This window comes from Channa argus, chromosome 12 (genome assembly GCF_033026475.1).
Source record: "Channa argus isolate prfri chromosome 12, Channa argus male v1.0, whole genome shotgun sequence".
Classification (NCBI taxonomy): Eukaryota; Metazoa; Chordata; class Actinopteri; order Anabantiformes; family Channidae; genus Channa; species Channa argus.
The window spans coordinates 12,331,233-12,352,940 of NC_090208.1; the positions used below are offsets into that span (position 1 = coordinate 12,331,233).

Genomic DNA, 21,708 nt, shown 5'->3' on the forward strand with positions numbered 1-21,708 from the left:
TATAATGAAAACACCCACATTCTGGCTGATTCAATGAGTCATGTATTGTGCCTTCCCACTGGTTTTTGCACCACAGTGTCAGCAAGGTTTGTCATTAAGTAAAAAAGGCTACGGACAGTCTATTTGTAATAAAAAAGGTTAATGGTGAAATTGGACTTATTATTGTAGTTCTTCCTAGCTAATTACACGTGGAAGTATTTTTTTGTTTTTAAAACACAGACAGCTTGACCAGATTGCCCTAAGTAGGTGGTGTTTTGATTAAATTCAGTGGGGGGGTTATTTGGTTGGGTGCAGATCAAACTGTCCTCAAATTACCCAAGATAAAAGGAACATGGACATAAATGTGGTAATAGGTTAGTGCATTTTTAAGAGGGATGTGCTTACTTTATCAAGTAAAAAAAGTTCATCAAAATGCTAATATGTTAGCACATTAGCACACGAATTTAATTATACCATAGATATTTGCATTGAAGCTTGATTTTAATAACTCTTTTGCCATGTGCTATTAGAACATATATAATGTACTGTAAAAGGTGAAGATTTAAACTGTGAATTAGCAACTTATTAATTTAATAGTCATAGTAAATTACCCTGCTCAGTATATTCTAAATGGGCCTTGAGGATGATATTCATTCATAATGGATTTTACACATTTAGCCTTGTGTGTTTTTGCTGCAACAGCATCATTGTATATCCCCTGATTTATTGATTGTAACTGATAACCTTAGTGCCCAGAAAGCTTTGGTTTTCTCGCTTCTCTTTAATTTTCATCCCACATACCTCTTTACTGCTATGACATTTTATTTCACATGATACACAGCCCAATATATTTTAGAGTACATAGCTAATGAAATTTGTATATCCAAGGATTTCTCCCACCAGCTTACTGAATTTGTCATTTTAACATGTTGTACATTGCAGCCATGCAGTCACTGAAAGTAAATAATTAAAAAAAGAAAAATTACAAAAAAAAAATTACAACAACAAGCCTTTCATAATATGCCATAACAGTACATTAAACCGGTATGTTACAGCACTGAGCAGCTTAAACTTCACGTTGAATACAAAGACCCATCACATATAGGTGATTCAGCCTGCAAGAAGAGGTGCAAAAGAAATGTGGGAAACCATTTGTATGTCAGGATGACCCAAAAATTTTTTTAGTTGTTTTCTTTTTTAAATTTGGTTTAAATCATTCAAATACGTGAAACAAGGAACTTTTATACTGTATTTATAACAACTGAAATGTTCAGTATGTACAGAATAACATCCATGGCATATAAGACACATGTATCCATTTGAAAGAATGTCAATAATTAGGAGTGTGAATCATTACATTCCCGTCTGAAAAAGTTATTGTCACCCTGCCGAAACTGATTAAACTCAAGGTGCATGTTTGTAACTGCTTTATTTATCGTCCACTCTGGTTGTAGTTGCATGCATTTTCTGGCAGTAGTGAAGAATTTAAGTACCACACAAAATGCACTTTTTTCCCCCCCCAGCAATCCAAATTAATGTGGGGTTGAAGCCAGTGTTGCTGTAGAAATGGCATAAATTAGCTATTGTTTTCTGCATGTTTCCTTATGTAAGTGATTTCATGACATAGTAAAAAGCCATTGTCAAGATTTTTTTAATGCAAACTTGTCTAAAACCAAATTTCTTTACTGAAAATAATCGCTCGAAAGGGAAGGCACAAGAAGCTGTAAACATTTATCTGTAATATCTTACAACCTGTCACACAGTTTTTCCATTTAGGAATTATTTTAACCCATATTACCTTCATTGAATGTTTAGATTTGTTGCAAAAAGCTAAATATCTGAGTTTCAGTTGTGCCAATAAACATTTTGGGAATCTCTCACAGTGAAGAAATCTTAGAGTTGAGCACACATGGCCAGTTTTTAATATTAAATTTGGTTTGTTTTTAATTGTAATAGCATTTTTCCCCTCTTAACTCAGTGGACAGGCTGTAAACAGCAAGGCAATTTAAACACGTATTGATCAGAATTTATCGACACAAAACAGCAGTTAATACCGTTTTGTCTAAGAATTCATCTTCCTGCCAATGCATGTAATATCTATCCAGCCTTAGTCAACCACTGAGAAATCTATTTCTATCAGTTTGATTTAGAAGGAAGGAAGGTAAATAACAGAAACCAGATTTCCAGCCTCACTTCATTGTACGCAGTGCAAGTACTACCAATTTACCTGAACACACCCAACTCCAGTTGATATATCACTTTGTGCTGTAATGCACCACAACACACTATAAATCAGAATACCTTTGTGGGCCATCTGCAGTCTAAACACATTTATTTGGTTCCCAAGTCATGGACGATGCCACTGAGTTTTGATTTTTTTTTTTCCCCTTCCCCCTTTTCTTCCTTGTAAACCTCAGCAAATCCCCAGGTAAATCCTCCATGAGTTTGTGCATCCCATACAATGTGAGCAAGACAGTCAGACTAAACCTCAAGCAGTCTCCTCAGCCCACCCCATTCAAAGCCTTTTCTCCCATATGTTAAATTGACTGGGTTCTGGGTTTTCATTCAATTTCAGTATTTTGTTGGAGTTTATATAGAGAGGCCTCCAGATTTGCAGCATGGCAAAGCATATAGTAGAAATACTTAACTGAAAAGGGATAGATTTAGCAGTTCCGCTGGTTCCAAGGCACAAAATAGGGGGATGGGGAAGGCAACACAGCAGAAATATTTAGTCAAGCAAAGTGGTTGGATTGTGCTGCAGTTAATGACCTCTGAGCACTGGGATAACGTGACCTATGAGGATATACATTTAACTAGCTTAGTGCCAAAAAGCCACCATGCTCAGCAGAGCACCTGACCTTTTGCTGCAAACAGCAACAAATCTGTTGAAGCAAGGGCCAAGACTCCATCCGGTCAGCAAGAAATTGAGCGTGTGTCTCCTTGCCACATTTGGAGATGAATAGGCTCGATGCGGTACATTTGTCATGTCTGTGTGGAGATGCTGTGATCTGGAACTTGCTTTTCAAAAATATGTCTTAGCTGGACCAATGGCCTACAGCCATGCTGTTGGCTCCGAGAGCTTGTCTGTTGGCAGCTAAATGCTACATCTGCATGCTGACATGGTCACAGTGACCAGGACAACATGCTGATGTTAAGCAAGTGTAACCTTGACACTGCTCATAGTCCTAATTTAGTTTATTAGCAATCATATGATTTAAGTGCTAGATAGCAGAAAGTGATGTTTTTTTAACAAAAGTATTGAACAACATGAACTTTTTACCTGATTACATCGCTAGAGTTAAATTTAAGGCATTGCGAGAGACATCAGGGTTCATCATTTGGCTCTCATTGATAGCTATACAATCTATTCAGGAGTTGTCAAGATGTATAAGTCTGGAGCAAAGAGTTGCACCAAAGACGTGCTACTACCATCCTTAGAGCCACTACCATTTGCAAAAAATCTTGCTGCAACCATTTTTACCATTGTTTTTTAATTTATTGGCATAAAAAACATTACATTTTATTGAGCTAGAACATTCTTTTCAAAGTGACTGACTTCTAAGCAGGTCTCCTTCTTTGTCACTTAATATTAAAAGGTGTTGGGTTAAATGTTTTCTGCTTTAAAACATGTCTGGATCAAAAGTTACCCAGTACTGTGTGACACTGCTTTCATGCAGATTACAGTGACGTGACCATGCTGTGACTTCATTACAACCCTCGTCCCTTTTTTTCTGATTTCCAGGGTATGTGATAATTAATTTGTGTTATCTGATACGGCACGATATGAAAGGAATTAGAACACCTGTGAATAACCTTGCAGTGCACGCTGAAGTTGTCATTGCAGTTGTGCTCAGTTTGATGCTTCTCGAATGAAGAATTTGCCGAACAAAAGTGGGCGCTGAAATAAAATAAAATGTGGTCTCATAGAAATGCTGCAAAGTAGCTTTATGGTGGCCTTTTTCACTATTTTAATTTTGTCCCAGATTCACGCCCACACACTCTTCTGGAGTTCGCTTTGTTGCCATGTGGATAAGCGCTGGTAAAAACACAGTGCAATCTGCAATAAGGAGATGCAGTGATTGCCATGCGGAGACAGATTGTGATATTGGCTTGATTGGAACAATTTAGATCTGTAGCATCTTTACTTGTCAGGTGTCTTTTCCATAATGATAGCTGTCAAAACCAACTAGGTCCAAAGGAAAAAAAATGCCTCAGAAGTATTATTTCCAGTCTGCGCCGTAGCTAATTTACATTTGCAATCTATGGACTTGCAGTTTTTCCTAACTATACTTTAGACACACTGTCTGTGCCTCACACAACCAGACACACACCTGAGTAGGCATGTGTTTAGAGGACACTGAGTCTTTTTTTATTTCTTTTTTTTTTGTCTCTCTTCAGGTCGAACCATCATTTTGTCTACACACCACATGGATGAGGCAGACATCTTAGGTGATCGCATTGCCATCATCTCCAACGGCAAACTGCGTTGCTGCGGCTCCTCACTGTTCCTGAAGAAATGCTTTGGCAGCGGTTACTACCTCACTTTGGTCCGAGATGAGACTGAAAGGATGACAACTCAGCGTGATGGTATTATACACAATCGGCCTAAACAGGTACGAACAGCTCCTGTAAATTCTGGGTAGTGATTGGATTTTAAACCTTCTTAAACCTTGTACTTGACACGGTCATGCACATATCCACTTTGTAGAAATACAGTAGCTGTTTGGATGGATGACATTCTGTCCACTTATACAGCTGCCAATTTCCTCAGTCTTCACCTCATTGATTTTCTTTTATTACTGGCTATGTGGATTGAATTTCATTGGCCTGCTTTTAATTTTTACAGAAAGAAAATTGGGGCTTTGAAGCTACACTAATCAACATTTCTATATTAACAACTGATGAAATTGCTATGTGTACTGTTCTGAAGTTGCTAATAGTTATGGAAACAGAATTATCCCCCAGTTTCTCCTCTACAGAAACCACTGCAGTTCTGAAGAAACTATATCTTACTATATCTTAATGTTTTGCTTTTATTGCCCTCAACTTTACAGCTAGGTCCACTCTCATTAAGCTATTTTACTTTCACAGAAGGCCACTAATAAGCCAGATAGTCCCCCTAGGAGGAAATAAGAATATTATATTATGTAGACTTGTATTGGAAACGTGACTCCAGATGGCGTTTAGTTTATGTTTGGCGTTTTGATTTGTTGTGCCATGAAATGGTCAAAAAAGATAAGAAGTGAGAAGTGACTCTACTAAAAGTTTGGTAAAATGATGGGAATGAAAGGAAGATTTTAACCATAACTTAATTTTGGGATGTTGTGATTATAATGTTTGGTTTTCACAATACTAGGCCCCAGGTGCATTCAAGGTCATAAAATGTCTTGAATACACTTTTACTTAAAAAGGCTGGAAAGTATCGAGTTGTCTTATATTCAGACTGGCTTGGGCTTTTTAGTCCCATTGTTGCAAAATGTTTTCTTTAAGTGTTTCACTAGTCCGCCAGACCAGAAAAGAATAGCTACCTCTGGTATGTGCTGCATTGTTAAACAAAGGAAATGCAAGTATGAAGATTAATTGTTTTAGAAAATTGCCAAGCAAACTACACTGAGTGTTGATGGTGTTTCAAACTTTGCACAATGGTTATCAAGGCGGTGAAACGACACGAGTTACTGTTATTTTACCATACTGTTTAATTTGAATTGAAATCAATGTGTTTACTTGGAAAAAACCCACATATTTTCATTTTTGTGTATTTCCATCCCAAGTTTGGTCAAGGTCAAATTAATTTACAGTGGTATTAAATGTTGGAAAAGGGCCTAAATGTAACTTGTTCTCACCTGTTGACAACCTTGGAATAACTGATCATATTTTGCTGCGTTATAATATACATTTTTAAATTAGTTTTATTTTGATTTTATACTTGGGTTCAATCTCAATTTTTTGTTTAGTGTTTTTAGGTCCACCAGTGGTTTAATCAGTTTCAGTTATTTTTCATTTATTTTATTATTTATCCATTTCAGAATGACAAAGCTTTTTGAAATGCACAGAAGGCCATGAATAAATATTTAAGCTATTCACTTCTTTGCTTAAGTAGGTTATGACTGATTTTCAACGTCAACCCTGTATAACAAGTTAATAACCTAGTAACTGCACTTTGAATTCAGAGAGTTAGGTTTATTATTACAGACAGTTTGCAGAGTTTTAAAATATCGATCAAGTACAACATTTATTTCTTTGAAAATGAATGAGTCATATATCTTCTTCAATTAATGGTAATTTTCAGTAGAGCTGATGTTAGGACTAATGCCTGCTAGATGCACTGCCAGCATTCCAATCATTGCTGTTTCTCTTTGCATGTTTTCCCTTTGATGGAAGCTTGGACAATACATTTTAAGATTGGTCTTCATTCAGCTTAATTTTTACGATACAGGTTTTTTTGTATCTTAATGGAATATTTATTACGATACAGGTTTTTTTGTATCTTAATGCAATATTTATTTTAGGTTCACGGCAACCATGAATGGATTCTTATAGTTTGTTTCCTGTTTTATATATTAGATATTTCATGTTTTTGAAAATGTTTACAGAAACAATAGTTTTTGTGTTGATTTTAGTATAAATTAATAACCCTGCCAAGCATATTTCTCCATACTGCACATGGGTATGTCAACCCCTGCCTGACCACACAATGACCCTTTTTTTAAATCCTTTATTAAATAGCACATAGCCCTGCAGTAAGAGGATCCTGGTTTTTGACTTTATGTATCAACGAAATACTTTTAGCTGCAACCCCCTTTGACAGTACAACAACCTTTCTCTACTCTATTATTGAACATAGCTCCCCTCTTGCTTTCTTGAGTGCTCTCTTTCTCTCTTGCCACCCTCCCCCTGAAATGATCTGTGTTTAGTCTGTCCCAGCATGAGCAGTGGCAAATGCCTACATGCTGGATGATACTAATTGTCACCGGGGAGAAGGGGGGGAATCTCTCTTTTGCTCGCCAATGGTGCCTCGTGCACTTAGTTTTAATCAATAGGAGCAAATGAACAAGATGCACTGATGCCAGCAGGGCTAGAGCAATTACCATTAGTCTGCAGGCTCTTTGTGGTAAGCGGAGTCATTTGTTTGAAATAAATAAAACATGCGAACACCTTTGTGGGCAAGATAGAATAGTACCGTTTCCTTGATAATGACTTCATCCAGGAAAGGAGGTACTATTCACTAATCACTTGTAATTCAATGGAAGATTTTGCAGTTACACAGCCAACGTAAGTATTATACAGAGCCTGACAAAGGTTCATTGTCTGTCTCTAATTTTGCTGTGATTAAACTGTGTTTAATAAATGTCACAGAGTTCTTTCAAATGTAATGAGGTTTATTCAACCTTTTTTGAAATTACTATATCGCCTTCATTTCCTGTGCATTGTCTTAGGACTGATAAGTGAAACCTGTGGGTGTCATCCATTATTTGATGAATGGAAAACAGCAGTTGTCAAGGAGGCACTAGTCATCAGTCTGAGTGGTAGGGCAATGTAAAGCCTTTCTAATGCAATTCTGATTAACAGGACAAAGACTGTGCATCGAGGGCCAGCCCAGACGATGGCATTGGTAGCCTAACCTGGAGCGACGCTGACCCTTCAGGTAGAATCTTTACTTTAATTATTTCCAATCATGCTGCAAGGAAACTGTTGTTTTAAGGGATATTTTTGTTAATCTGTTATCAAAATGGGTAGGACACAGCAGTGTAGGTAGTTTAGCACGATCAAAACGACAAAAGATTCTGGGAACAGTAACTACAACATAGTATCTCTAATGTGTTGAAGACCCACTGGCTCATAGAATTTCTTGTTAGTTGGGAAAAAGCTGAGAGAGTGCAATTTAATGTCCCAGTAAAATGTTAGTTACACATGGGAAAAGTAGGACATTAAGTGATAGACAGTTAAAAGAATTGCGAATGCAGAATAACCTATAGACATAAGAGAAAATAACCGTGTGCAGAATTGTGTGCTTGAAAGGCATATTTTAGAAATGTTGACACATTTCTTGCAAATTAAGGATGATAATGATTACTTGTTTTGGTTTGAAGAGGGAGTTAACACATCAGCACTGCTAGTTATCAGCTGACGGTGCATTAATGTGAGGTACAGCCGTAAGCGACTTGGATGCACAGAATCTGGTGGTCTTCACTACAAGCTTTAAGAAGGTTTTATTTTAATTTTGCTAATATAAAGTGCAGCATACACCAAAGATTCCTTGACAATCTGAAGGGATCTCTGATTGGGATAAACCTATCAAGGATTTCTACCTTCCCAGCTTTGTAGAGTCTAATCATCAGTTTCCTTGTCATTTTTCATTGTTTGGCTGTTTGGCCCACAGCTTTGCTGTTTTGGTTCACTACCGCTGCACTAACAGCAATGTCTTTGGCCACAGCAGGCAGCTTTTTCCAGCTAAATATCTCTAGAAACCAACTGTTTGCTGCCCACTCGGCACAAAGCAGCAGACAGAGCAGCTAAAGATTTTGTAGAGGCCAAAAACAGAGCTAAAAAGAGTGTAACTTGTTTACAGTGCCCCCAGGTCACCAAGTTTAAAGGCTGGGATTTTGTACACTCGAGCTTATGACTTTTATTTTATTTTTTTTTTACATTTTCCTATATAGGACTGCTTTATAACATTAGAACAAACTTTTACTGTTGAGTATGTTACGCCACCAAAAACCTAGCACCTCCTCAAATATTAATCCACCTAGAAATGACCTAACCAACACACACTACAGAGATGTAGAGATGTACAGAGAGACAGCAAAAAACAGGACAGATAGACATGCAACTAAAACACATGCTGGCAATTGGATTGGATTTGATCATTCTTGGCTTTGATCATGTAAACAGAAGTATTTATGCAAGACATGATCAGAAGAAAACTGTCTGGTAGGCTCCAGCTGATGCATGAAAAATAAATCAAAATCTAACCTGCTCACACCTATGAAGTAATTGTACATAATGTCATAAAAGAGAGTGTGAGTCTTTGTGTTCTCTACAAGTGACAGCACATTTCTCTCTATTACACACGCCAGCAAATAGACATAAACACACCCACATTTTCACAAATAATTCAGTCTGATGTGTGAAGCTGCTCCATTTACTTCTTCATAAACCACCAAGCCGGTGGTTGTTAAGCTGCAGTAATTATGTATGAGAGGTTCTGGATCAATAATGGATGCGATGCGTTCTGCAACACTGTTCTGATTGATTCTCACTAAGACCCAGCTTCAGAATGAATGAAGCAGGTGAATTATGTTCACTGATGTGTTTCAGCATGTTTAAAGGTCACAGCATGAGGTGTGTTGTGATCCCAATATGTTACACGGTGGATTCTAAAAGAGCTTGATGACGTTTTATCACGTTCGGTTCATTTGGACGATGCTGATGCTTAAATATTGTATGTACAGCCAGCTGTGGTGGTTCTTGAACAAACATGGATCCATGGAAGCAGAGATTAAAGCCCGTATTTCTCACAGATGTCTGTCGTTTGTATGTGTGAAATCTTTCCACCCTTTGGAACTTGTTTTGTGTGTATTTTTGCTGCTTTTCTTCAAGGAGATTTGACAGCTGTAGGTCAGCTTGTGCGGCGCCATGTCCCCGAGGCGGTCTTCTTGGAGAGCATCGGTCAGGAGATCACCTACATTTTGCCCTATGGTGGGGCCAGAGATGGGACCTTTGCTCTGCTCTTCCAAAAGCTTGACCTGGCCATGGCTGACCTCAGCCTGACTAGCTACGGCATTTCCGACACTACACTGGAGGAGGTATACTAAGCATTTGACAGCCAGCTAGGAGATGAATGGAGGCACAGATATGTGGAGAATGTCTACATGCAGTACATGCAGGAACACGCAAAGTTACCCATAGTTTTTAGATATTTTTATTTGTTCTGTTTTTGTTGTAGCTTTAATTTCAGTTTACACCACAGTTACTGTTTTTCCTTGTTTTCCTCCTCCTTCCTCAGTTTTCAAATTTCTCTCTGCCAACTCAGGAAACACAAATTATACCATTCTTGAATGGGACTAAAATGACAAGCAACTTTTTTAATTAGAATTGCAAGTATAAACCCCTTTTACACCAACTGTTTATCTTGTCAAAGCAGGAAAAGCGCAGGTGTAAAAAGTAACATTAACGATGGCTCTGTTCCATTAATTGTCGCAATGTGTTGCGAGCGAACAATACCAGAGCCATGGAATGCAGCCATTATCCATTAATGTGTTGTGAAGATGGTCTGTTGGTTTCCACTTTGATAGTTTGAATGCCAGTGCTTTTATATTTTCTGTTTATTCCTTTGTTTTCTCAAATAAGTCACACACAAAGCCTCTACAGTAAAAACTTTTATAATTATAATACACAGTCTATCAAATCAGCCATCTTGGTCATGCTGCACAGGTATTGTTGCTGGTCGGAGCCTTGCAAGCTGTGAGGTTTAGTTCTTTGACTGAGGAGCAAATTAAGAGGCCGCACACTATTTTTAAAACCAGGCAGACTTTATAGCAGCCACAGTACTGTACGTTTAAAACTTTCTCCTACAGTGAGGCTTTAATCTTTACCAGATTTTCCATGATGCATATTGCTACTGCTTGCATCATGTTTACATTGTAGACTTTTTGTTCTTGTTTTCTATGAGCAAAAAAACAATGTAATGGTTAGGATATTTTTGATGTCCAAAGAAATTATTAAAGTTCTGTTTTTCTTCTTTTATTTTTTGGAATCACTGAAGGATTTAATGTACCGTCATAGGTTCAGAAAGCTCTACTTCTTAAGCTGAATAAACTTAAAATAAGCCAGTGGGTGAGCTTAAAATGCGTCACAAAATAAAAATGTTTTTCTAAATTAATGAAACGTTGACAGTTACGTGGTTTGGACAATAATATACAGGAGAAGACTATTGTGTAAAGTGCCTCAAACTCTGTAAAACTACATGTGGTGGAGTAGTTCCAGCATCATGTAACATAATTGAAAGAGGCATTAGTCAAAGACAATTTTGCTTTACTCTGCATTTTGAAGACTTTCACCAGTGCACACTGTATAAACTTGCTCTAAAATACACACCTTCATGAGCATTTAGCCAACATACTTCTACTAGTACTAATACTGTAGAAGTAGTGATGCTATTGTAATTGTTATTATTGCATACAGTACATGGTCTTATTTCTTGTAAACGAATGACTCACACAGTGTGTTGGCTTGCAGACCAGTCTTGAATCATAAAGCTGAGGGACTGTTGGCTAATGCTCTCTATGTACCTCCGATATGAATCACATACTCATGGCCTGAAGGCAATGTGAATAATTCCTTTTGAATTTCTAAAATTCAGACACGACAAGGTTATTTCACCCATCTATATTTTCTTTTGAAGTGCAACAACATTTCAATTGAAATACACGAGGATTTTCTATCACACAAGTGTTGATAGATAGGATGTGTCATGGAAGTTAGTCATATAGCAATATTTGCTTTAGTTATTGGCATAAATAGCCTTTTTCAGTATAGAGTTACAGGGTTCAGTATTTTATTTTATATAATTTTGACTGAAAATACATTTCTCTCCCAGAAATGTGCATAAAGGGAAAGAAAGAGAAGGAGGATTTATTTATTTTGACATCTGGCCTGAATTAATAAATGAAGTCAAGGAGGGCACTTCTCTTAGACAGGCCAGTTGGCAGGTGCTCAAGTTAAGGTTAGAGTCTCTCTGGTCTGTTTCTAAGCAGAGGCTTGACAGGGATAACAGGCATCTGCAAGAAATCTGTGCACATTTTTTGTATGTATTTGGAATTTAGTAACCGAACACAAAATCACTGAAATACATCATCTTAAATAAGATCACTGGTCTATCAGTGGTCTGTGTTCAGCCTGCTTATGCACACTTGATAAGTAGCATACTTTAACTGCCCAGAGTGAAGACTCCTGTATTGTTTTTTTCACAGATATTTCTGAAAGTAGCAGATGATACTGGAGTGGATGCAGAAATACAAAGTAAGTTGACAAGATGGACACATACTAACATGTATTGGGATACACATTATCATATTGAACATCTGAGCCCTGACTGCTTAATCCCAAGCACAAACGCTGGCATAAACTTGATCATTTTCATAGCTGTATTTCTGATCATTAGAGTTTCAGTTCTGTCCCCATAATCAGCCCCATCAACTATTGTCAAACGTTACCCACTTGTATCAGGCTATAAGTATGGTCTGGTAGTGTAATGAGTGTAGTATTACAAAGGCAGGAATGACTGTGTCAGTGGTAAGATGAAAAAATACATTGCAACAAAATAGCATCAAAATTGGTCCAAGTAACTTGTGCAATTAAATACAGAGAATGTCTGCTTGGGAGGTGGACATGGCCGATGGTTTGCCATAAAAGCAATGGTCTTTCAATTTGTAGACAGCGGTTTGTTTCCCACTTCCAATAGACATGTTTGTATATTAGTGTGTAAACCTAACTGTGAAGTTTTTGAGCTTTTAAGTTTTGCACCTTGAAAGTTTCTGTTAGGCAGTTTCAGACAAAATATTTCCAAACCTGGTGATATTTTTCATTATGGCCTGAAAAAGGTGGTCTTATGTCCCACCATTGGAAATGTTCTGAGATGACCATCGGGAAAGTTTTGCGAACCAAAGACAAATTTTTTGAGAATGTCAGAATTTCTAAAAATGTGAGAAATTTTGGACTGCTGCTACTCAGCTTACTGGAACATGAAGCGTGACCCACTGAAGAATAATTATGGGCTGATAATCACTGGTAATGGTCTGTTGAATGGCATGATTCCATTACAGTTAGGACCCAGTTTTGCTATAACATATGAATTTTGCATTTCTTCGCTTGGTTTATGCAGTTGGTGTTGGAACCTGGATCTGGCACCAATACCACGCAAATCAAATTGGCTTGGTTCCTTTTGTAAAGATGATGCTGGGTTCGAAAGCTGCGTAACCATTTCTAAAACATGACTTTTACACTGATAAACTGCAAAACATGTTTCATATAGAAATAATTGCCATAAAACAGAGGAGCACAGTCAAACTGCTTTCACAAAGTTGTTGGCAGTGCTTATAATTATTGCTGGTGTATTTTTAAAAAAAAAAAAAAAGTAATTTGTCTTACTGTAGATTGTCTGTATATACTGTATATTGTATATGTACACACTAAATGATACTGTGTTATGCAGTCAAGTCTTTATTTCTCATTAATTGGCCTCAGTTCCAGCTTGTGTTTTTTCTCTTTTTTTTCATGAAAAGTCAATTTTCACTTTATTGCAAAATGGGATTCCTTCATGTTCCGAAAACACCTGGGTTTGTGCTTTTACAGAAAATAAAATGGCCTCTTGTAGGGCAGGTAGCTAGTCTTATTGTTATTTATAACCCTAAATTGGGTCAGGCCAAAACAACATATCTTATTTGTATTCCCACAGCAACAAAGGAGGTATTTGTGAGAGACTGCAAAAGAAGCTCCCGTGAATCCAAGCGGAACAGCATCGCCAGCGTCCGCAGCAAAACTGAGCAAGGCTCTGGAAAGACTGGCAAGTTTCTCCAAAATTATGATATTTTTTTTTTATTTCAGTTAAACATTTTTCAGTGTGTTGAACAAAGGACAAAGAATGTCTGATTGCTAAAATTTATAGGTTTTATTTTACATAGAAACTTGATTTTTTTTTTTGTTTCTCATGCAGAATTAAGGGAGAGATTCACAAGCAAAGTGGAAGGTAGGTTTCCTAGCAAATATTTGTACACACTTTTTATTCTTAAATAATGAATCCAGTTTACTTTGAATTTGATTTGACTTTTTTTTTTACCTCGTGAGCCATTTTGAAACGGGCACCTACAATAAATAAGAGTTCCATCTGCAGAACAAGTCATTTTCAAACAGGATTTGTTGTTTTGAAGCATGCATACAGTCATACAGTGTCTTTCATCAAGAAAACATCTTTCAAAAAGAATGTTTTATTATCCTAATGAAAGCAAAGTTTATGAGGCATAAAGACAAAGTTGTAAACAAAGCACTCCTTTCTAAGTCACACCCAAATTACTTTCTAAAATTCATGTGTTAAAAAATATTGTCAGAGAATGAGCAGCTGGCAGGTTTAACACTGAAGTCATATTTGATCAGCCCATTAGCAGTGCTGGAAAGCGTACTCAGCAATTTTTATTTAATTTTTTTACATATGCATAGATGATAAATAACGTGGCGAGTTAATGTCCACTCCAGATTTAAAGAGGAACGCCAGTGTCAGTGGGAAGGGATCTACAGCCATCACCGGGTGGAAGCTGATCAGGAGGCAGTTCCTGGCTCTCTTTATCAAACGCTTCCACCATGCCCGGAGGAGCCGCAAGGGACTCATTGCCCAGGTAATGGTCTCAGTCTGTCATATTGATGTATTGAAGGGTTATACTAGGAGGGTTGCACAGGAGGATCAAGGTAGGGATGTATGAAATACATGTTGGCTTTCAGAATTAGTTAATGACATATATGATAGAGTAAGGTCATTTAAAATCTGATTGGAAAAGTCACGCCATCCATCTTGATAGACTCAGAAGCTATGGAATTGAAGCCGTGGGAACAGGAATCGACAGTGAAAGCAGAATAGTAGTGAACATTTAGAAAAGTGTGAAGAGCAGCACCTAAAGTGATGTAACATGATGTCAGTAAGCTGCATGGCCAGTAATCATCTGAACCTCCCAAAGAATGCCCGGTGTTATGCAGTACTAAGGAATAAGGTATAGCCTTATGTTGAAGTTGCCTCACGTTGCCAAAGACCGTTAATGTATTTGTGTAGCACAGGTGTTTTTGCATTTAGAGTGCCATCGGTTTCGCCTGATTGCTGTGATTGGCACCAGAAAGGCAAAGTGACACCCATGATTTGTTTTTCCTCCGTTTTACGGCGTGCTAATCATGTGTTTTCATTAGCCCGTGTATTAAATGTGATTGCATAACAATTACAGAAATGACAGACTGCTATTAGCTTATTATGTGTACGTCTATATTATTTTGTTCCTCGCAAGCATAATTTCAAAAGTCAGAACCAATAAACAATGTTTAATTTTAAAAAGTCAAAACCAATTTTGGTTAATGGCAACGTCCAGGTCGCTGACCCCCACTCCCCACCCTCAGTTCTAAAAAGCTTAAACTTAAACTTTACATCAAATTCCTTCAGTTATGACAACTGAAATTATTGTGAAATGACTAATAAATGACTGAAGTGACGCTCATCCAGTCGATACTGGTGTGTGTGTGTGTGTGTGTGTGTGTGTGTGTGTGTGTGTGTGTGTGTGTGTGTGTGTGTGTGTGTGAGAGATGGAGAGGGGGGAGAGCCTTTCACCTTTCTGAGGCGTACTGGTTCTTCTTGTAATTTGCTACAGTACCAATCCCCATTAGTCACTGTCAATCCTGGACGTCCCTCTTTAGTGGGGACGCAGAGGATAGAAGGATAAGTGTGCGAGTGTGTACGTACAAGGGTGCACATTGTCTGCAAGGGCACGTCTCCTACGTGTCCCTCTTTATTCATTTGGCTAAAGGTTTTTTTTCCCCTAATGTCAACAGCTCCTATTGTCAGCAGATATGATTGTGTGGTGAGGTAATCTCCTTGAATACAAGCAGTTAGGAGAATATAAAAAGGAATTATGCCGCGTAACACAAAAGGAGTGATTTATGGGGATGAAAACTGGGGACAGCCGAGCCTTGGCAATGTCAGATTATTGGCCACGTTGTGGTGGACGAGTCGGAGGGCTCACTCTGAACTCACTGCAACACCCCATTCAGCTGCAAGCAACCTCGTTGATCAAAAGCACGCGTGTCATTGAAAAGATTTCTCTCGTTTCTGAATCAAAGTGATGCTGCCACATAATTTATGATGTCAATGTAATGTTTCCACAGGATATAACAATAGGTTTACTGACTGTTTGTTTGAAAAGATGACTTTAACACATCAGTAAAAATATACAAGGTGATTCTATTATCCATTTTAGCACGAGGTGCAGCAATGAAGCTATTATTCATACATGAAATTGGATACACACAAGTGTTTGTTGAGGAAACAAACTCAATCTAATGAGACATTTGGCTTTGCAGAAAATAAAACGCATCTTAATCGTGTTTTGTTGTTTATACCTGTTTTGCATATAATCCTGTCCTCTCCTTTAAATCCCCGCTAAACTTGAGAAGGCGATAAACTCATGCATTGTTCATGGGAGTGCTTTGGCTTTGTGAGCATAATGACTTCTCCCTGTTCTTTGCAGATCTCTCTCAATGAAGTACCAGCTGTCACCTGCAATTACTGTTGAGAGAGAGAGAGAAAGAGAGAGAGAGACACACAAAAATAGAATAGTTCTTTCGTTTGCAGTTTGCCATTAAGCTTTTCAGTCGCATAGCTGCGCTTTATCTTTTTTTCCCAAGCCCGTTTCCACAGCCATAGGTCTATGCAGTAAATTTAGAAATTTCAATTGTAGCATCTTAAATTGGCAAATGGCATGCCCTACAATTAATCAAGTGCATGCAAACCTTCCCCCGTGCTGCTGAGAGTGCCCCAACTCACAAGTGATTAAACATTAAAGATATCTTGTATTTTTCACATTGACCTTTTTCTCAGCTCTAACAATGAAACGAAAAGAAAATGACATGGCGGGGAAAAGAGGATTGGATGACGGGGACTGGGTAGGATGAATAAAGCAGTGTCTGATTTAAAAAAAAAAAACACAAACAAAAAAACACAAACGAGAATGGCAAGGAACTAATTATTTCTGAGTGACCAGCTGATGATGGAAGTGTTTAATCAAACCCATAAAGCATGAAGAAAAGCCCAAACAAATTAGTGGGGAGCAAATTAATGTGCGCACGTTGTTGCAGTGGTCCTGTGTTACCGTTGATTGCTTCTGTCATTTTTGTAATATGTGGCGTCAGTACGGGGATGCAGAGAAATGATGAAATCGAGCTCGCATAGCTATTTTACTGTCGTGGTTACACGCCTAAACATGTGTCCGTACCACCAAAGTGGACCGCAGGATGTGTTTTTAAAAAAAAGCCTCGAATAACTGCAGCACGTGTGCTCTGTTGGGTCCACGATGAAGTGACACTTTGAGGAAGGGACTTTTTAAACACGTTTATTTCTGGGTTCCTCAAGAAATGATTTGTGGCCCTGGTGGCAGATGGCACCTCATTGTGGCAGTTTTGTTATTTATCTGTGGAAGTGTTTTTTTGAATCCTGTACAGGTTTGCAAATTACTTCCCTGAAAATTACTTAGGATTTCATTCAAATTGCTGGAATTTGTGCATGTTGCATTTTTGTCTGACATATTACAGGGATTTACGTGAGTTTTCAGATGTGGCAGAATAGTAAAATCCGAAAGTTTATTGGTGTAGTTTGACTTTAGACTTGTCTCCATGCTCCTAGGTGGTATTGCCTGCGGTCTTTGTGTGCCTGTCTCTGATCTTCTCACTCATCCTCCCACCTTTCACTGAATATCCAAGTCTGGAACTGCAACCCTGGATGTATGGTCTTCCTCAAACCACCTTTTTCAGGTAACAATGTGATGATATATCGGAAAATGAGATTTGTTGTTGGTATTTCAACCCATATCTTCTCCATTGCTGACTAATATAATACAGTGTTTAAAGCTCACACCCAGGTTGAACCTGCATGTTTTTCTCTTGTTGTGTCCCAGAACCTTTTCCAATGATGAATTCGCACACGGATGTTTAGCCTTAACAGAGCCAGCGCGTGTGCAAAATAAATTAAACTTGGTAGTTAAACTAATGGAAAAACACAGCTCTGTAAATGAACAATGGGCTGCGATCCTGTAAAAAACGTTAATGGCAGAAAATCTTTTAAAAAGTGTGCACGTATCAATGCAACATCTTGCAAAATGATGTCACATGTCACAATCAATCTTTACTTCCTTATCTTTTTCTCTTTCTTCTTCTATGCATGGGTCAAAGTGAACCTAACAACCACATTTTTTTTTTTTGTTTCTTCTTAATTTCCAGCTTAGTGCCTGCCCAGAGGGGATTTGCTGTGTTTTCTGTAAATCTTTAGGTCTTGTTTCTTAATTGGCTCGATATAAATAAAGTTGGATTGCTCTGAATTGAATTGAAATTAAATAATTAATGTAAATTCTTCAATTTAAAAATAATTGTACACGAACCATTCAGGGTCTAAATGTCCCTTGAGTGTGCTTGAATTCCTGTTACCTTTTTCCTGCTTCAGCTCTGCACCTTTGTGGATTAATGAGCATACAGCTGCAAAGAATGATGAAGAATTTTCTATTTATCTCTACAGTAGTAGTTCATCAAACCAAAATCAAGCACTGTGCTTTCTGAGGGACACCCTGCTAATCCGCTTTATGGACCAAAGGTCCCACAGGTTTTGGCAAAACAACTATACATTCAACATCCAAAATATGGATGTTGAATGTATGTATTTTTACCTGTAAAATAGAGGCTACAACACTAAAGATTCACAGTGCACTGAGATTTTGTTAACTTCATTACTTTTTTATTACCAAAACATCTTCCTTAAGTTGTCAAAAATTACACAGTTGTGCTTTTCTTCAAACATTTTCTCGTTTACACACACTTTTAATTACCTAAAGAAATGAAAGAGAAAATAAATTCGGTGCAATTGTGATTTAGTGCTGAAACATTCACAGTCAGTATTTATGTCCCTGTCTCAGTCTATAATGGTAAAACATTGGACATAGACTGTCTCTGTCCATGGTGCTGAAACACTAAACCGCTGTCTGTTTGCTGCTTCTACTTCCTCTGCTGTCGCTGCGAACTGCTGCCAGCCAGCATAGTTATCCATAAAAGATTATTTCATTTTAGTAGCTACAAATTTGTTTTCCCAAAACTGATGAGACCTTTACATATAACTGTGGTAAAATAGTTAATTTCCTTTGCGCCTTTTCTTGACACAAAATGGTTTATGTGACTCTACAAAATATTGTAACTGATTTATATTCCATACCTTATGCCATCACAGCACACCGCTAGTGGTACATAACCGCTGGCTCACACACAAGGGTCCAAAAAGTCTTTAATGGGATTTTAGAGCCAGCTCCTCAATTAACTTTCCCCAAAGTGGCCAAACATGAACTGCACATTCAGTTTTCTTGCGTATCCCAGCAAACTGCTCTTGTGTGACATGTTCCAGGACCAGAGTGCCCCTAATTTGTCTGACATTCCCTTTGGAAAGTTATTAAATATTTTCTTCTCTTGAGTGACTTTAAAACATCCAACTTAGTTGATGACTGTGATTAAAAGTAGTGGCCCTTTTCATTTCAGAGTCCATTCAGGAGCATTGTTGTACTATGTGCACATAAATGCCAATGATCCATTTTGGCTTGGGGTGGCTGAAGATTAATATTGGTCTAATTTAGGCTTTCAACGGGCTTTGGACTGTGCTCATTAAAAGATAATGCATAGTTCTGTCAATAATGCACCCTCTATATTTAAATGCTTTTGTTCGACACATGTTTGGAAAAGATATTTATCTATAAAAAGAAATAACAAGTGATGAAAGCTCCCTGTGTTTTTCATATTCTACAAATGGGTAATTCCCATATTATTATGTAGCCCACAATTGACTTTCCTTTTATATTGTTTCAGTTCTTACTTCTATAATGTTTCATTTTGACTAGATGAACTATTCATTAGTTCCACTGTTTCTGTGTATATGCACAAGTCTTCATTTTTGAACCATCCAATAGTTTTATTATCTTGAATAACGTGGTAACCCAGCCATTGTTAATTGCAAAACAGATGGCTGCACATAATCCATTTTTACAATCGGACCACTTCAACTGCACTCACTGGTGGCCAAGGAAATGACCGCATGACCTTCACGGAGACGCCTCTAAATGAGACAATGAACACTGTATTAATTCAAACAGTTGGCTGTGCTGTGGCCACTGCTGGCAGAAAGCCATCACGATGGTCTTTATGAAAGACTGTGTTTTAACTCCCACAGTAGCCTTAAGATAAAGGGCAGAGTGTGCGTGGTTAGTAATGAGAATGAAATTGGAATGGAAGATTGTTTGACTGTGACACAGGACTTAGATATGTACGGGACATTCAGATAATAATGAAAGGCTGAGAAGAGCCCATTCATACTGTACACAGAATCTTGAACAGGCTCATAATGTAATGGCATCACTCAATAATCTCTCACTAAGTTAACTTGAGCGTCCAGTATTGCATGTCTTGATTCCATTCAGGCCTTCTTGGAAGTCAGGTTGTTTAAGATGTTTTAACATTAGCAGACATCAAAACTCTTGTGCTTTGCCAGTGTCCAAAGCAGATTTCTTGTGAAAGAGTAGAAGGCATGCAGCAGACATACAACCCCAGCTGGTGGTGGCATTTCATTGTATTCCAAACACTCACCATTTTCAGCTTTTTTTCTTTTTTCGTTTAGTTTTTCACTCAAATTATTTAAATCAATAAAACTGCTGTGCCGTTAACATCACGTCACACCCAGAGCACTGACTGAATTGTCCAGCTCCTGATGTTTAATAATATGCCGCCTAATGTGATAGAACCCATATCAAATTTGAGGTCAAGAGTACCACACAGCTCCTTGTAATTGGTCTTACCATACACTCAGCTTTTATTGACTGTTGACAGACTGGCGTTTGTAAATCCGTCATCATAGTCCATCAGCGCAGGACCTTAAATATGTCTAGATTTAAATATCAAGCATTTTGATGTTATTAAGGCCGCAGAGGTCATTCAGTAAATTGATTCAGCTGCTGAGGATGGACTTCCTAATAGTGGAATGACGGTACCCAATCACTGCTCAAGACCACCAAGTTTCTGATTGGTGTTTCCCTTTAACTGTCTAGGTGGGTGATTCTAGTGTAAATCAGTTGTCCTCCAGTTTGGAAGCCTAAATCAAAATCTCCTTGAAGCAATGCAGCAACACTTTTGATAAGCCAAGCGTCTTTTTTTCCCCCTTATTTCTTTCAATAAGGACAGTTGGACAAATGGGCTATGCTTCATGCCATTGCTCTTCCCTTTTTTGTGTCATAGCTGCTTTTTATTAGAACATAAGTCAAAGTTTTAATACTTGTCCTGTTTTATTGACATTGTGACAGACTGGCTGATACTGATGGATTGAAGTGATACAAAATAATACATCTAAAAACCTAAAATGTTTGAAGGTGAATTTACTAAACTAATATTTATTATTGATTACAACATTTACAGCAATGATGTTCGAGATAATGTCGAGGTGTCTCAGGTGGTGGAAACCTTGGTGAACAACCCTGGCTTTGGGACTCGCTGCATGGATGGAAATCCGATACCGTAAGTGTTAAGAGTGAATAGGAAACCAAAAATACAGTCATATCATGTGTCCACAAGCATTACAGATATGTGTGTAGCTATAGGTCACAGACCCGTTTGCATACAGTATATACGCAATCATGGAGTAACACATGTCGGATCGTGTGTCTTTGCCTGCTTGAAGGAATCCTGTTAAATAATGAGATGTAAAACAAGAATGTTGGCATGGAATGTTCTGCATGATTTTGAAAACCAATTATATGAATAAATAATTAGCTTTTCACATACACTCCATGACATCCTCATGAGAATAAGTTAAATAATGAATACCTCTTTAAACCTAAGAATGAAATGTAATTATTACTGAGCTTCGAGCCCACATAGTTCAGGAATGCTCATGCATCACAAATGCCA

At 37.8% G+C, this 21,708-nt stretch overlaps 1 protein-coding gene across 8 annotated transcripts in view; it reads left to right on the forward strand.

The window, feature by feature from the left end:
* LOC137137369 (phospholipid-transporting ATPase ABCA1-like) overlaps positions 1-21,708 on the forward strand; it is a 139,495-nt gene that overhangs the window by 57,968 nt on the left and 59,819 nt on the right. For 6 of the 8 annotated variants that reach the window (XM_067523554.1, XM_067523553.1, XM_067523551.1 and 3 more), the window contains 9 exons: positions 4,378-4,592; positions 7,549-7,624; positions 9,580-9,785; positions 11,952-12,000; positions 13,436-13,543; positions 13,694-13,726; positions 14,230-14,369; positions 17,408-17,535; positions 21,217-21,315. In XM_067523554.1, the coding sequence (XP_067379655.1) occupies positions 4,378-4,592; positions 7,549-7,624; positions 9,580-9,785; positions 11,952-12,000; positions 13,436-13,543; positions 13,694-13,726; positions 14,230-14,369; positions 17,408-17,535; positions 21,217-21,315 (1,054 nt within the window). The remainder of the gene's footprint in view (positions 1-4,377; positions 4,593-7,548; positions 7,625-9,579; positions 9,786-11,951; positions 12,001-13,435; positions 13,544-13,693; positions 13,727-14,229; positions 14,370-17,407; positions 17,536-21,216; positions 21,316-21,708) is intronic. The other 2 variants (XM_067523555.1, XM_067523557.1) reach the window with 1 other exon arrangement.